This window comes from Otolemur garnettii, unplaced genomic scaffold, assembly GCF_000181295.1.
Source record: "Otolemur garnettii isolate 467f Iridium unplaced genomic scaffold, OtoGar3 scaffold00046, whole genome shotgun sequence".
In the NCBI taxonomy this organism is placed as follows: Eukaryota; Metazoa; Chordata; class Mammalia; order Primates; family Galagidae; genus Otolemur; species Otolemur garnettii.
Genome location: NW_003852441.1, coordinates 9,401,528 through 9,415,834, shown reverse-complemented (window position 1 = coordinate 9,415,834; position 14,307 = coordinate 9,401,528). Strand labels below are relative to the sequence as shown.

The 14,307-nt window shown below is 48.4% G+C and overlaps 1 protein-coding gene across 1 annotated transcript in view; it reads right to left on the bottom strand.

Moving 5' to 3' along the window:
• The window catches only part of GAS7 (growth arrest specific 7), a 247,750-nt gene that overhangs the window by 15,548 nt on the left and 217,895 nt on the right, over positions 1 to 14,307 (bottom strand). Inside the window, exons 6-8 of the mRNA XM_023513994.1 lie at positions 10,249 to 10,338; positions 6,720 to 6,835; positions 4,184 to 4,258 (exon numbers count right to left, since the gene is read on the bottom strand). Coding sequence (XP_023369762.1) covers positions 4,184 to 4,258; positions 6,720 to 6,835; positions 10,249 to 10,338 — 281 coding nt within the window. The remainder of the gene's footprint in view (positions 1 to 4,183; positions 4,259 to 6,719; positions 6,836 to 10,248; positions 10,339 to 14,307) is intronic.

Sequence of the window (14,307 nt, the reverse complement as noted above, 5' to 3'; positions counted from 1 at the left end):
GCAAATCCAGGCTGCACGTTCAGTTCTCTGGATGTCATCAAAAAGCCACCTGCCCTAGACAATTCATTAAACTCAAGTGGCAAAAACTGATTAAAAAAAAGTGTGCTGCCAGGCTCCTGGGATTCAAGCACAGCAGCCAGTGGCCAAGAATTACCCGACGGAACAGCACAGAGCCCTGTGATCACCGTCCAGGCCTGCCTGGTGGTGGTGCTGGCCCAGGCTGAGGCAGGTGTTCCTGGGAAATAACTGGCTGATTTCATCTAGGAGTCTTCTCTGCTAACAAAGAAGGTTCCCCTCTGGAGATACCACCTGGGGAGCACACCAGAGGAGCCAGAGTGATGACCAGGACAACTAAAGACATGTTGTTGGCACTTGTCTTCACACAAAGGCTCTGAGCTCCAAGACACTGTGCTTGGGCACCCAATACCCTTGAGGGGTCCCACCTAGGTCTGGCAGTGGTGGGGTGGCAGAAACAGCTGTGGTGGTTATATAGATAAGTGGAACAAAACACAGTCACACACACAGGGTCAAATGCCCTGCAGCAAAGGAAGGAACGGGTGGTGCTTTTAACAAATGGTACAGAGACAACTGTCCATCCTCAGGGGGTTGGGGAGAAGGAACCTTGACTCCTTCTCATGCAATACACACAAATTATCTCAAATTAGCTCTAAAGTGAAAGCCCAGCTATATATACAAAGCTTACAGACGCCACCCTGGGAGCAGTTGGGAACTTGATTAAAGGGAGGTGACAGGGTTTTGCCCCTACAGCTGAGCAACACACAGCAACCCGTGGGGGGTACAAACAAAGCCACAGAAGCCAATGGCCCCAGGTGGTGCCCAGAGTTTGTGTAAGCACATTAGTCCTTCTACAGAGCTGTAGGTCCCCTGTCAGCAGAGCATGTGGTGAGTGACTGGCCCAGGGACAGCAGGGTGGCCTTAGAATGTCATCTCAGACTGTAGGGAAGTAAAACAATGCCTTCAGCCTCACCTCTCATCTGGACATTCCTAGATGGGAGGACAGCACTCTAAACATTCAGTTGGCCCTCTGAGCCAGTCCATCCCCTCAACATACCGCCACTCCTCCCAATTCACTTCACAATTTATAAAAGAGACATTTAACAGCATGGCACAATGGCTCTTGCCTGTAATTCTAGCACTCTGAGAAGCCAAGGCAGTTGGTTATCTTCAGCTCAGGAGTTCCAGACCAGCCTGAGCAAGAATGAGACCCTATCTCTATTAAAAGTAAAAAAATTAGCTGGGTGGTGTGGCAGGCGCCTGTAGTCCCAGCTACTTGGGAGGCTGAGGCAAGAGGATCGCTGCAGCCCAAGAGTTTGAGGTTGCTGTGGGCTATAACGCCACAGCACTCTAGCCTGGGCAATAGCGTAAGATTCTGTCTTAAAATAATAATTAATAATAATAATAACAAAGCCATTTAGAAATCCTCTCATGTGAAGATAATTTTTTTTCATCTGATAAGAGGTTAATTAAAACACCCACAAAATCTGAAATACATTCCTGTTCCAACATATAATTTGAAGCACACCAAATCAAAATGCTTGTTAGTGTCATAATTACCAATCAGGAAAACCAAAATTCCATTTCATTTCCACACAGGAAAGAGAAACTGGAGGCAGAATGAAGAACCTAATTCTGTTTATTTACCAATGTGAATGCGTCCCGTGAAGCCTAATTTGGACACAGCACTCAAATGGCAAAAGCAGCTCAAGTCTCCCTTACTGGGATCTTCTTAGACGGCCCTAAATTTCTAGATATCTAGGCTCCAACATTGTGCTTTGACAGTTTTCAAAGTGGACCGGATTTAATGCCCAAAACTGGATGTAAGTGCAAAATAGTGTTGCTGCACATTCTGTATAGGGGTGGCGGTGTGTGCACGCCCGGATGGCTACTGCTTGGATTGGGTACATGTGGGTGCTGTGTGTGTAAGGAGATCAGTGTGTGTACACATGTCAGGGAGTGGTGCTGATGGGTGTATATGAGCTTGTGTTGTGTTTATCCCTCTGTTTGTGTGCATGGCGTGGTGTGCAGGCCTGACTTGTGGAGCTGGCCTGCTCGGGTTAGGAGCATATGCTGTGCATGTTGGCAGGACACAGTGTCCTTGGCAGCAGCCCAGGCCAAGGAGGTGGAAGTGGGAAGACTCAGGAGCAGCTCAGTGTAGAGCAGAGAGATGCTTAGGAAAGCCCCTTCCCAGGCAGCAAGGGCTACTCCCCTAGGCGCTCCCTTCCTGCTCCCCATCTCCGGCCCAGTACACAGAGTAGAAGGGACCAACTAGTAACCTCCCCTCACCTCTGTGGAAGAGACAATGGCCTTGCTAGGCCTCCCTGCAGTCTGTGGCTGGTGGGACGGGCTGAAAACCATTCAAAGGCAGTTGTTTGGCTGCACGGTCAGCCCATGTGGAAAGCGTAATCAAAGCCACATTTGGTTGGCAAAATCTCTGTCCCCTGAAGGATTGCAAGCCATGAAGGCAGATTTGGACTTGCTTCCCATGGCAGCTCTCTGACAACCACAACCATTCTATGACAGAATGTCTTCCGTCCTTGGGGGTTCATTTCCTCTTGTAGGAAGGAATTCAAACAGAGACTTGTGCCAGAGGCAGCTGGGAAGAGACAGAGGACTTGTAGGGACCCTTTTGACACTAGCCTCCTGAGAGTCTTTATTATTTTTTAAATTGAGATCAGATTCATATAGCATAAAATTATCCACTTACAAATGAACAATCCTTTTAGATGAATGCCTTTAACACACTCACAACACCATGCGACCAGCATCTCTATCTAGTTCCAAACATTTTAATCTCCTTGTTGTGGGCTAAAGGTTTGTCATATGTTATATGCCCTAACGCCCAGTGTGGCTGTATTCGAGGATGGGCCTTTAAGGAAGTAACTAAGGTTAAGTGACATCATAACGGTGAGGCTCTGACCTGACAGAATTAGGGTCCTCTTAAAATAAACATCAGAGAGCTCCTCCTCTCTCTTATTTCTGGGCACAAACCAAGGAAAGATCAAATGAGCTCGTTGTGAGAAGGCGGCAGTCTGCAACCCGGTGGGAGAGTCCTCACCAGATACTAGGACTTTCAGCCTCCAGAACCAAGAGAAAATAAATCTCTTTTCACTAAATCATTGAAGTCAACCAGTCTGGGGTACTTTGTTGTAACAGCCTGAGAAGACAAATACACACCCCACAAGGAAACCTGGTATCTGTTAAGGGATCACACCCTATTCCCCTATTCCCATAACCCCTGGGAGCCAACAATCTGCTTTCTATCTCTATGGGATTTGCCTGTTCTGGACATTGCACATAAATGGCATCATACACTAGGTGACCCTTTGTGTCTGTCTTCTTTTACTTAGCAGAATGTTTCTGAGGTTCACCCACATACCATGTATCAGTGTCCTATTCCTTTTTATGGCTGAATGACAGTCTATTGGAGATCTATTGTTTATCCATTCATCCCTTGATGACATTTTTGATTTTTCCACTTTTGGTCATCATGAACACTGCTGCTCTGTGTATATGTATACACGAATTTATTTGAGTCATTGTGTTCAATTATTTGGGGTATAAACCTAGGAGTGAAACTACTGGGTAATATGGTAATTCTGTTTAGCTTTTTGAGGAACTGCTGGACCATTTTACACTCCCACCAAGTGTACATAGGGGAAAGACTCTTTCACTCACTAGGAATCCTTCTGTGGCTGGGAGGGTCAGGCTGAGCCTTCTCCCACCTGGGTTCCATCCACAGACGTCTAGTCACAGCTGAGGTGGGGAGGGGACCCTGCACTTCAGGTCCCCAGGGAAAGATTCTAAACAAAGAGGTCAGGTACAAAATCATCTCATCTCCAGTTTTCTCTGAGCCTGCCCTTGGAGAAAAGGGAGCTGGGTGGGCACCTCCAGGGTGCTGCCCAGCTACTAGGGCGCAGGCTGGAGAGGTTCTGACATGCCCCGGCATCTGGCAGGAGGCCCTAGGTCACTAGAGAGGACAGCATGGACGTGTCCTTCCTGAGCATGGACGTCTCCACTGCGAGTCATGGTGCCCATCTTCAGCTATGGAGACCTCCCACACGGAGCGGGCCCAGGCCAGTGCTCAGTGGGGGGAGTGAAAGGGGCTCCCTCTACTAAGCGTCCCCATGTGCACCGCACTCCCATCACTCTTCTCCCAACTCACCCTTCCTCCTGTGCAGCCAAGGAGTTCTGAGAGAGCTTAGCTAAGTTCTTCGCATATTCTTCTTCAATCTTTATCCTGCAATGGAAGAAAACCTCACACATCAGTTCTCTAGTGCTACACTAGGTCTGCCCCGATACCCTGCATATGTCAGCCACGCAAAGGGACCTGTTATACCTCAAGCTGTGAGAGGGCACAGCTCTTGTCTGTCTGCCTGACACACTGTAAGTGCTTAATAAATATTTGTTGAATAAATGCATGAACAAAACGGTCTGAATCTCCATCTCATCTGCAAAATGGGATGTTTCCACTTGTCTCCTAGGGCTGTGAAGGCGAGAGCTGCCATTTACACAGCTCCTAGCCCAGAAATGTGAGACCCTAAATGAATGAAGGCAACTCATGATGGACCACCAGGGACACCCACTGCTGTCCCCTCTCTCTTCCAGCCCCAGAGTTCCCAGATGGCTGCAGCCTCTCAGAAGCAAGAATAGAGCCTCTCCCTACTGTCTTCTTCCTCTCCTATGCCGCTAATTGTCAAGCCCGCTGGGGAAGAGTGGAAACCATTGCCATGGAAACCAGGCAGTGCCCCGAGCTGCTGCTCAGTTCTCTGTCCCTGGAGAGGAAAGTTGCTGTGAATGTAGCGTCCAGCAGGCAGGCCCTTGACACACTGGCAAGAGAACTCTCTGGGGAGTGTCCTGTATTACCTCACACATCCCCGTAAAGTGCAGTATCAAAAGTACAGCTCACGGCCTAAGTGGTCCTTTGGGCTGTAGTGAGAGAGAGAAGCTGTGCTTGATGTAAGCTGTGCTCTGGTCAGAGAGAACCTCAGAGAGAACCTTGGTATGGAACCACTCTTCAGCAGCCAGTGGATGAAGGATGGAATAATGGAGAGAGGACAACTGACAAAGTCATAATGAAAGGAATGCCCATTGTATGATGTGGAACCAAGAGACTCTCAGTTTCTCACTCCTCCTTATGCGGTTCTGCCCTCACCTCTCCCTCCAGCTGGCCTCCAGGTCCTCCAGAGTCTAATCTGACTGATCCCCCTCTATTGCTTCCTCTCCACTCCCACCAGCCTTCCCCAGGACATGCCAGCCCTGCCCCTCCTGACTGTGGCCAAGAATCTCTTTAGAAAGCTGATGTAACCATGTCACGCTCCTGGTCCCTCAATGCCAGCCACATGTGGCAGGCACAAGAGGAGCATACACCATCTGCCTCCTGGGCCTCATCTCCCAAACCAGGGCGTATGCCTGCCCCTGTCCCAGTTCTACCTATGCATCTCAGCTCTTGCCCTCCTGGCTCTGAAAGGACCTCTCTACAAGATGCCAAGGTGGGCTGAGAGAAGTGACAGACATCTACATTTTCTCTGGGGAGACCAGAGTGCCGTGAAAGGGCAGATTCCATTTACTGCTAACAAGACATTGTTATGGAGTATAAGCCACAAGTACGTTCAAGCTTTGGGTTTTACAGCCATGTCTCTATTTACCAGTTTTATACTATTGTTTTCTTGCACCCAAGCTATGCAACCTCTCGATGTCCTACCAGTTTAATGGGTCATAAAATAAAGATTTGCTTACACGAATTGAAAATAGGCCCCCTAAGGGAAATGGGAGCTTTAAAACACCAAAGCACTATTACTTGATTATTGTTGTTATAATTAAAAAAGAAGTATTTTTAAAAGATCTTGCCCTTTGCTATAAATATTGCCAGTGTGTCTCAGAAATGCCAGATGAAAATCTGTGTACATGTACATGTGTGTCCATGTGCACTTGTGTGATGAGTGGGTGTGTGCTGGTGTGTGGGTACGTGAGTCTCAGAACTTGGACAGAGAGGAAGAGGGAGATAGAGAAGGAACTTCTCTTCCTCTTTGTGGCTTTTCTCATTTCTATCAGGTTGAATTTGCTATTTCTTCATCTATGTTCCCAAGCACTTTAGACAAACCACTGTTATAATCCCTGACAGCAGGGACAGAGGTAGGAGGGGTAAGGGGGGCTTATAATCTCCTGCTGTGGGACATGGTTTTGCTAAAGATGAATTGATAGGTAAGATTCTCCTTTTTAGTTATGATGAAGAACAATGCTTCAAATGAGGACCAGGTGGGTAAGTAAGGGAATTAAAACAGTTGTGGGGGTAGCAATAGGGAGTGGTGGAGACTGTGGCAAAATGGGAATACACATCCCCTCTACAGAAGTTAATTGCTACTCAGATCCAGCTGTTTGTTGCATGAGGGAGGTAGAAGCAACCCTGCCAACCTTCGCTTTTTCAAGGCATAAGTTTCCAGATTTTAATGTAAAATCTACCAATTTAAAAAGAAAAAGTTGGTTCAAATCTTTAAAAATACCATATAGGCCAAAGTTACACATTTGTTGGCCAGATATGGAGCATGAGTTGGTGGCTCCAGTCTTACATTTCCCTTAGCTAACCAGCCCAGTGCTGAGTGTACAATGCCAGGTCCTTCTGCTGACCCCTTTCAGGACTAAGGGCCAAGGTGCATGCTGTGACCAGGCCCCCCCGGAGCTGGAAGGGGCCCAGGCTTTACCTTTCCCGGATGAATTCTGACATTTCCTTCTGCATTTGCTTGCCCTTCAATTGCTTCTGAAGCAGCAGTTCAAACCCGGCCACGGTACCATTGCCTTGGGGGTCCTTCTTATCAGCCTGCAAAAGAAACAGAAACTAAGAGTTTAGGTGACATCTGGAGATGTCTGGAGTGAGGGAGAAGAGAGTACTGGCAAGACAGACTCTAGGAAGTTCTCTGAAGTGCCTGGCACCCTCAAGGGCAGCACAAGAGGGAGGGAGGAGTTGTCGTCTCTGCTGCCCTAACCTGGATCTCTTCCTGGGGGCCACTGTACCTACATTGCATTCTGAGGCTCAGGTTCTCACCGTAAGTTTCTCCCACCCCATGTCTGAGCCCCTTAACTCTCCCAACCTGGAAATCAATAGTAAAAAGGACAAGTGGTCAAGAATACTGGCTCTCATGCCCAACCCCTAAAATTCCAGCTGGGTGACCTCAGGCAAGTTCTTCAAGTGTCCTAGGCATGGACTTACTTGTCTGCAAAACTAAAGAAATGACAGGGTGGCACCTGTGGCTCAGTGAGCAGGACGTCAGCCTCATATACCAAGAGTGGTGGGTTCAAATCCAGCCCTGGCCAAACTGCAACAAGAAAATAGCTGGGTTGTTGTGGGCACCTATAGTCCCAGCTACTCGGGAGGCTGAGGCAAGAGAATCGCCTAAGCCCAAGAGCTCGAGGTTACTGTGAGCTATGACGCCATAGCACTCTACTGAGGGTAATAAAGTGAGACTCTGTCTCTTAAAAAAAAAAATAACAATGACAAAAAGAAAACTGGGGAAATGACAGCACCTACCTCATGTTGTTCACTGAGATAAGTGACATACTAAATACCTTAGCACGGTGCCAACACACGTATCTACTATCAGTACTTTTAAATAAAAGACAGGATCTGGGGAAGGTGGCTAAGTCAATGGAATGGGAACTTAGGACCCAATTATTAATAACTTTGCAGACAAATATTCTTAGGCTTTCAAAATTGAATAATTTCCTTTGTTGTGTTTTACCTGCACTTCCTCAAGTTCACTTGAATACCCCTTTCCTGTCCTTCCCCTTCCTGATTCATGTGGCCACACTGCTAACACCTCTCCTGACAGAGATCACTACCACATGGGGTGAACCACATCACATGCGGCTACTCTTACAGTTCAAAAATTTCTCCATGTGCATTGAAGACTTGTGCGCCTCACTCTATGAATGCTATATCTTGATGGAAAACGAAGACAAAATTATCCAAACACTGAGCCCAAATCTACCTCTCTTCTAGGTTGGATATGCCAAGCAATCATCCACTCTAGTAGAGAAAACCAGCCAGAAGAAACGGGCTTTAAAAACTATGTCATCAGGGCGGTGCCTGTGGCTCAAAGGAGTAGGGCGCCGGCCCTGTATATCAGAGGTGGCTGGTTCAAACCTGGCCCTGGCCCAAAACTGCAAAACAAACAAACAAACAACAACAACAAAAAACTGTCATCAGAGAGAAAAGGGCCCTGATGGTCAGGGAGATAAAAATCACAGATTAAGTGTTAGAGTCCCCAGAGAGAGCTTGAGTTAAGATGAGGATTCAGTGTTGCTCTGTAGAAGGCTGCTGAGCAGTGGGTAGGATCACACACTTCCTGTAGCTTCCCACGGCTCGAGACCCCCCTGTGCTGACCCCTGGCCCCCAGGATGCTTATCCTTGGGCCTGAACCACTCTCCTTTGCATGCTCCTTTCCTGAGCCCCTCTTTAGGGCTGACTTTCCAAACTCAGCCGTGTCTTTCCATCTCTGCCGCCACCACGTCTTCACTCATCCACTCACCTAGCCCTCACCTCGCAACTTCCACTCTGCCTGCACAATGCAGATGAGTCAGATCACAGCATATTTCTGCTGAAGCCCCATCAACAGCCTCCTACTGCAAACAGAATAAAACCTTCCTGCGGCCCATAAAGCCCTACGTACTCTGATCCCTCTGAACTCACCTCCCCAGGTCTACCTGATGTCAAAGCCCAAGCCCTTTTATGCCATTCTGTAGCCTCCGCCCAGTCTCTGCCCCGGTAGCCACACAGCCAGAGTGCTAGGAATCGGCCCCTTGGGGTGGTAGGTGGGTGAGTGGGGGCAGCAGAAATCTTTACATACCCTCTAAGGCAGTGGTTCTCAACCTGTGGGTCACGACTCCTTTTTAACAATGATAATACATTGTGGCATTTAGGAAGGTTGAGAACCACTGCTCTACAGTGCCAGTGTTTTGGTAAAAGGAAAAAAACACTTCTGTTTAGTGCTCCCTTAGCAAATCTTAAAAAAAAAAAAAAATCCATTCTGCATGGTGTTGAAAACAAATTTTTATTCAATTTATTTATTGTTCCTCGGGGTACTAATGTACCTTTTTTTTTTTTAAGTGTAAAATTCAATGGTTTCAGAAATATTCACAAGGTCGTGCATCCATCACACTATCTGATTCCAGAATGGGATGATCTAATTTTGAAAGTCATAGCTGTCTTTCAAATGCAAATACCCATGACCACTCCTGGAGCTTCTGAGGTGTAGGGATCTGCATGTTTATAAAAAACAATATTTATCTGAATCATGGAAAAATAAACCTAACATACAATTTCCCACTTTACCCATTTGTAAGTGTATAGTGCAGTGGTGTTAAGTATCCCCACGCTGCTGTGCACCCTTCCCCACCAGCTACCCATAGAACTTTTCTCATCTTGGAAAACTAAAACTCTGTGTCTATTAGAAAATATGCAAAACTTGTGGTGCTTTTGTTTTGTTTTGTTTTTTTGGGACAGAGTCTCACTCTGTTGCCCAGGCTTGAGTACGGTGGCGTCATCATAGCTCACAGCAACCTCAAACTCCTGGGCTCAAGCCATCCTCCTGTCTCAACCTGAGTAGCCACCATGCCTGGCTAATTTTTCTATTTTTGGTAGAGATGGGGTCTCGCTCTAGCTAAGGCTGGTCTTGAACTCCTGAGCTCAAGCAATCCTCCCACTTCAGTCTCCCAGAGTGCTGGATTATAGGCGTGAGTCACTGTGGCAGGCCAATATGCAAAAACCTGAAGCCACAGGATTATTAAAGATGGAGCTCTTTATAAATCCTTGCGCCAAACTTCCTTATGATTTTAATGGGAAAAGAGAGGTCCAAGGATGTGCAGTTCTTGTCCAAGGTTGCTTGCAGCAGTGGCAGCAGGTACCGAGCCCAGATTCACTTACTGAGGCTGATTCTAGTCTCCCTGCCTTCACTGAGCACCAAAGAAAATGACTCTCCAGCTTACATGCATTCTGGCTGGGGTTTTTGTGTTGTCATAAATAAAAATTCTGCTGAGACTCTGAGATTTATGGAATAATCTGGATCCCAAGAGGGTCTTAAGTTCCTGTCTGAGACCTTAAATCTACTGCCAGCCTTTCGGGCTTCAACAAGAAAGCCCTCTCCACTTTGAGCTCCAGGCCTCTCCTGTCCAATCCTGGGGTATCTTCTTCTGGTCATCAGGGCCACAGCATAGGGAAACTGAGGCACAGCTTACCCAGAAATAGTCACAGTAGCTCCACTCAGTTGGTTTCAGCAGCTGCTGTTCCGGCATTGTGTCTGGGTGAGGGAACGTCACGCAGTTTATCTGGAGGGCACGGGAGAAGAAAGAAAATGACTTTACTGGACTGGCAAGAGAAGCAGGGAAGGCCTAGCTCCCCACAGGAACGTGCATGGGGGCCTCCCTGTGTTCCAGGAGCTGGCATTTCACAGGATGGGTAACAGGCATCTGCGCCCACCCCAGAGGGGTCCTGACTCACTACAAGCTCTCTGGATGGCAGTTTAACAGAATCAAAATTGCAAACTTCCAGCACCTTTGACCCAGCAATGGCACTACTAAGAGTCTCTCCCACAGATACATCTGTATGTGTGGAGTGACCTAGGTCTGTGGCCGTTCACTACAGCCCTGTTTACAGTAGCCAGAGGCTGGAAGACAGTCCATTACCCATCAGATGGTTTCTGGTTAAGCAAAGAAGGAGATAGACACACCTATGGAAATCGTACAGGAACAGTGACAAAGCTCTCATATATTGATAAAGGAAGTGTGCTGGGACATACTGTTAGGTGGGGGGCAGGAGGAGAGTCTTACAGGGGACAGCACTGTGATTTTTGAACAATACAGGTTTGAATTGTGGGAGTCCATTTTTACGTGCATTTTCTCCTGCCTGTCTCTGACAACAAGCTCAGACCCTCGTCTGCCTCCTCCTTAGCCTTTTCAACATGGAGACGGTAAGGATGCAGACCTTCCAGTTAGTGAATAGTAAAGATATTTTCTCTTCCTTACAATGCTTGAGTAGCATTTTTTTCCTCTAGATTACTTTATGTAAGAATACAGTATATAATCTATACTTGGAACATGCAAAATATGGGTTGACCATCTTATTCGTGAGGCTTCTGGTCAACAGCAGACTGTTAAGTCTTGAAGGAGTCAAAAGTTACACATGAACTTTCCACCATGTGAACTGGGGGAGTCAGCACTGCTCACCCCCATGTTATTCAAGGATGAGCTGCTACACATTTGGCTATTTATGTGCAGAATACTTCCAAGGAAAGGAATCATGGCCGTGAGGGTCAGGGCTCAGAGGTCACTTTACAAATCTTATCTCATGATATGTATTAAATGAACAAATCCAATTTAAAATTATAATCTGAGGCACACACTTGGGGCTGGCCCCAGCCAAGTAGAATGAAGTGCAGAGATTCCTGGGTGGCCTCAGATTTTTCTGCCCCACATGTCTGTGGTGCTCCCGGCTCTCTTGGCTTTGTGGCAGTGGCTTTGCTGACACTGCCCCCATCATGGCACCAAGCTCCAGATCCTTCCTCTCCTATGGAACCGGCTAATTTGCTTTCTCGTAGAAGCAAGGCCGGGCTGAGCCTTATGGGTCTTTAATCCCTCCTCCCAGCCCAAGCACCTGCTGAAGTGGGCGACATCAGACATTAAAGAAAAGAAGGGAGCAGAAAACCCTGAGGTTTTGGGCCCAGGACACAAACTCCAGTGGCAGGCAGGGCACCCAAGCCAGTGAGGCGCCCCCAAGTCACAGAAACTGCAGCTCCGACAGGAGGGTGCACAGCCTCCGCCGTGGGCAGGGCCCAGGTCTGTGGATTCAGCTCAGCTCCTGCCAACTGCTATCAAGCTAGTCTGGGGAGTCCAGTGTTGTCAGAGTGTGTAGACTCGAGCATAGTTGAAGATGGAGACTTTTATGCGAAGTGTCTCCATTTTAAAGTGCTGTTAATTGATTCAAGGCTTAAAATAATAAAAACAATGCCACTGTGTAGGCCCAACAAACTCTTCTTCCAGCAGTCAGGCTCTAGGACCTCTAGCTTAGGGGTTCGAGAGCAGCTGGAGGTAAATCTAGCCCCATCTCCTCCCAGCTGCCAGGGGCACAGGTCCCACTTGCAGTCCGGGGAGAAGTCACAGAGGATGGAGTCCCCTCCCACTCTGGAGTCAAACATGACACAATAGCAAGGCTGAGGGCAGGAATGACCCAAAGGACCCTGGAAATGAGATGGACTCTGCCAAGGTCACAATGGATGTGAAGGGGTCTGAAGGATTCCCTGCACTGAGGAGTTTTGTCCCAACATGACACTGGCCTGCAGCAGCCCGCAGAGGGTGGAGGTAGCCTCTCAAGGCCTCGCATCAGGAAAGGGTCAACCCAAGCCCTTATTCCCTGCTGACTCCCCAAGGTGTGTCCAGAGGTGAGTCTCCTCCATGGGCTCCTGTTGCCCACTGTTAAGCAGGTGTCACTGTGGCAGATGTGGAAAGAAGGAATGGGTTTTGAAATTTCATGGGTTTCTTGTTTTGTGTTCCAGTTCTTCTTGCTTCAACAAATAATGGTGATCACAGTCCACCTTTATTTTGCTTAATAATGTAGCCCATGACCATATCAATCAAATGTGATGATAAATAAACTGTAACATTCAAGTAAACTTGGCATTAATAATCACAGAACTAGGGGGTTGGGGGCACTTAGAAGGGGTCTAAATGCCTTTTGGAGGGCCCTGCTCTCTGGGCATCTTCTACCCTTTCCCTGGTAGACTCACTCAGGCTGCTCAGACTGCTCTGGGCCTTGGCCTCTTGATGGGGCAAGATCTTCCTACCAAGGAAGAGCTTCACCATGATGGGAGGCAGCTCAGCCAAAGGTAAGGCAGGGCAGGGGGGAAATGGGTCTTTCCTGGCCTTCTTCTTCAGAATCCTTCTTGAGACAACCCACCTTCGGGGAAAGGACACTAACTGCCCACCCTGGGATGCTCTGGGTGAAGACAGACCCTGTTAGTCTGAATGGAGACAGCATGTGGGGCAGTCCTGGCAATGACAAGTCCTGGATAGCTCCAAGCCCAACCATGCAAAGGCCTCAGAAGGGCCGAGGTGGGCCAAGGCCTTTCCTAAGTACCACTCAGTCCCCTTCTTTGTCCTAGAGCCAAGGCTAAGTGTGCCTCAGAGTCATCTAGGGGACACAGGTTGCTAGGTCCCTCCCCTAGTTTCTGATTCAGGAGATCAGGGTGAGGCCCTAGCTCCTAGTGATGCTGACAGCCCGGGAGCACCAAATTTTGAGAACCAGCCACTGTGATCCAGTTGGTGGGGACAAGGGCAGCCCTGGGGGAGGCCTTGTGCCCGCCACAACAGAAGACACACACAGGTAGACCAGGCACAGGGCCCTGCTCCTGAGGTCCTAAGTGGCCTCCCAGAGAGATGACTACTTTGGGAACCAGAAGGGTCACAGGTCAAGAAGGTCAGGGGGCCAAACATGGTTGGCATGCTGGGGAGATGAGTAACAGCAGCAGGATGGGGGACAAATTAAGGGCTCATTCTTCTGCCACTCTACAAGAACACCATCCTGGAACACTCTTGCCAGGGACCCCAGGGTGCCCGTCACTGCCTCTGTCCACTCTGGTTTGGGAGTCATCACTCCTCACTAGCCATGGGGACCTTCCCATTCCTTGTGGAGCTTTGTGCCCCCTGGTGGTCACCTGGAGAACTGCACCTTGGCTGCCCTGCGGGGCTGTGGGTGGTGGTTGAGGGAGGAGGCTGTTTGCAGGACCAGAGCTCCTTGGGGGCCCTCACCCAGGCACGTTCCCTAGGGCTTTGCATGTAATCTCATTTCATCTTCCCAGAACCCACAGCAGCCCCATTTCACATCAGGGAACCGAGCATCACAGAAGTTAGGAATTTGAATTCAGATCAAGCTGACTCCAGAACTCTAAGCCCTCAACCACGATGCTGCCTGATGGACCATTTGCTCATCCACCTTCCACTCAAGCATGTTTCAAATGGCTACTCAGTGGCATGCACAATGCTAGATCTTCCCAGCAAATGGCACACATGTGTGTCACGGTATTTCTCTTGCTGGTTTATTTAACACCTCTTTCCCTTGCCAGACAACCTGCTCCAAGATGTCAGGAGGCCACTTCCCTGGTAACTAGCACAGTCCGGCACATAATGGGTGCCCAGTGGATGTTTCCTGGTACAATGACCAGAGTCTAGAGATGTTAAGGCATAAGATGTAACTGCTCTTGAAAGTCTTTGGGGGCTCGGTGCCTGTGGCTCAAGCGGCTAAGG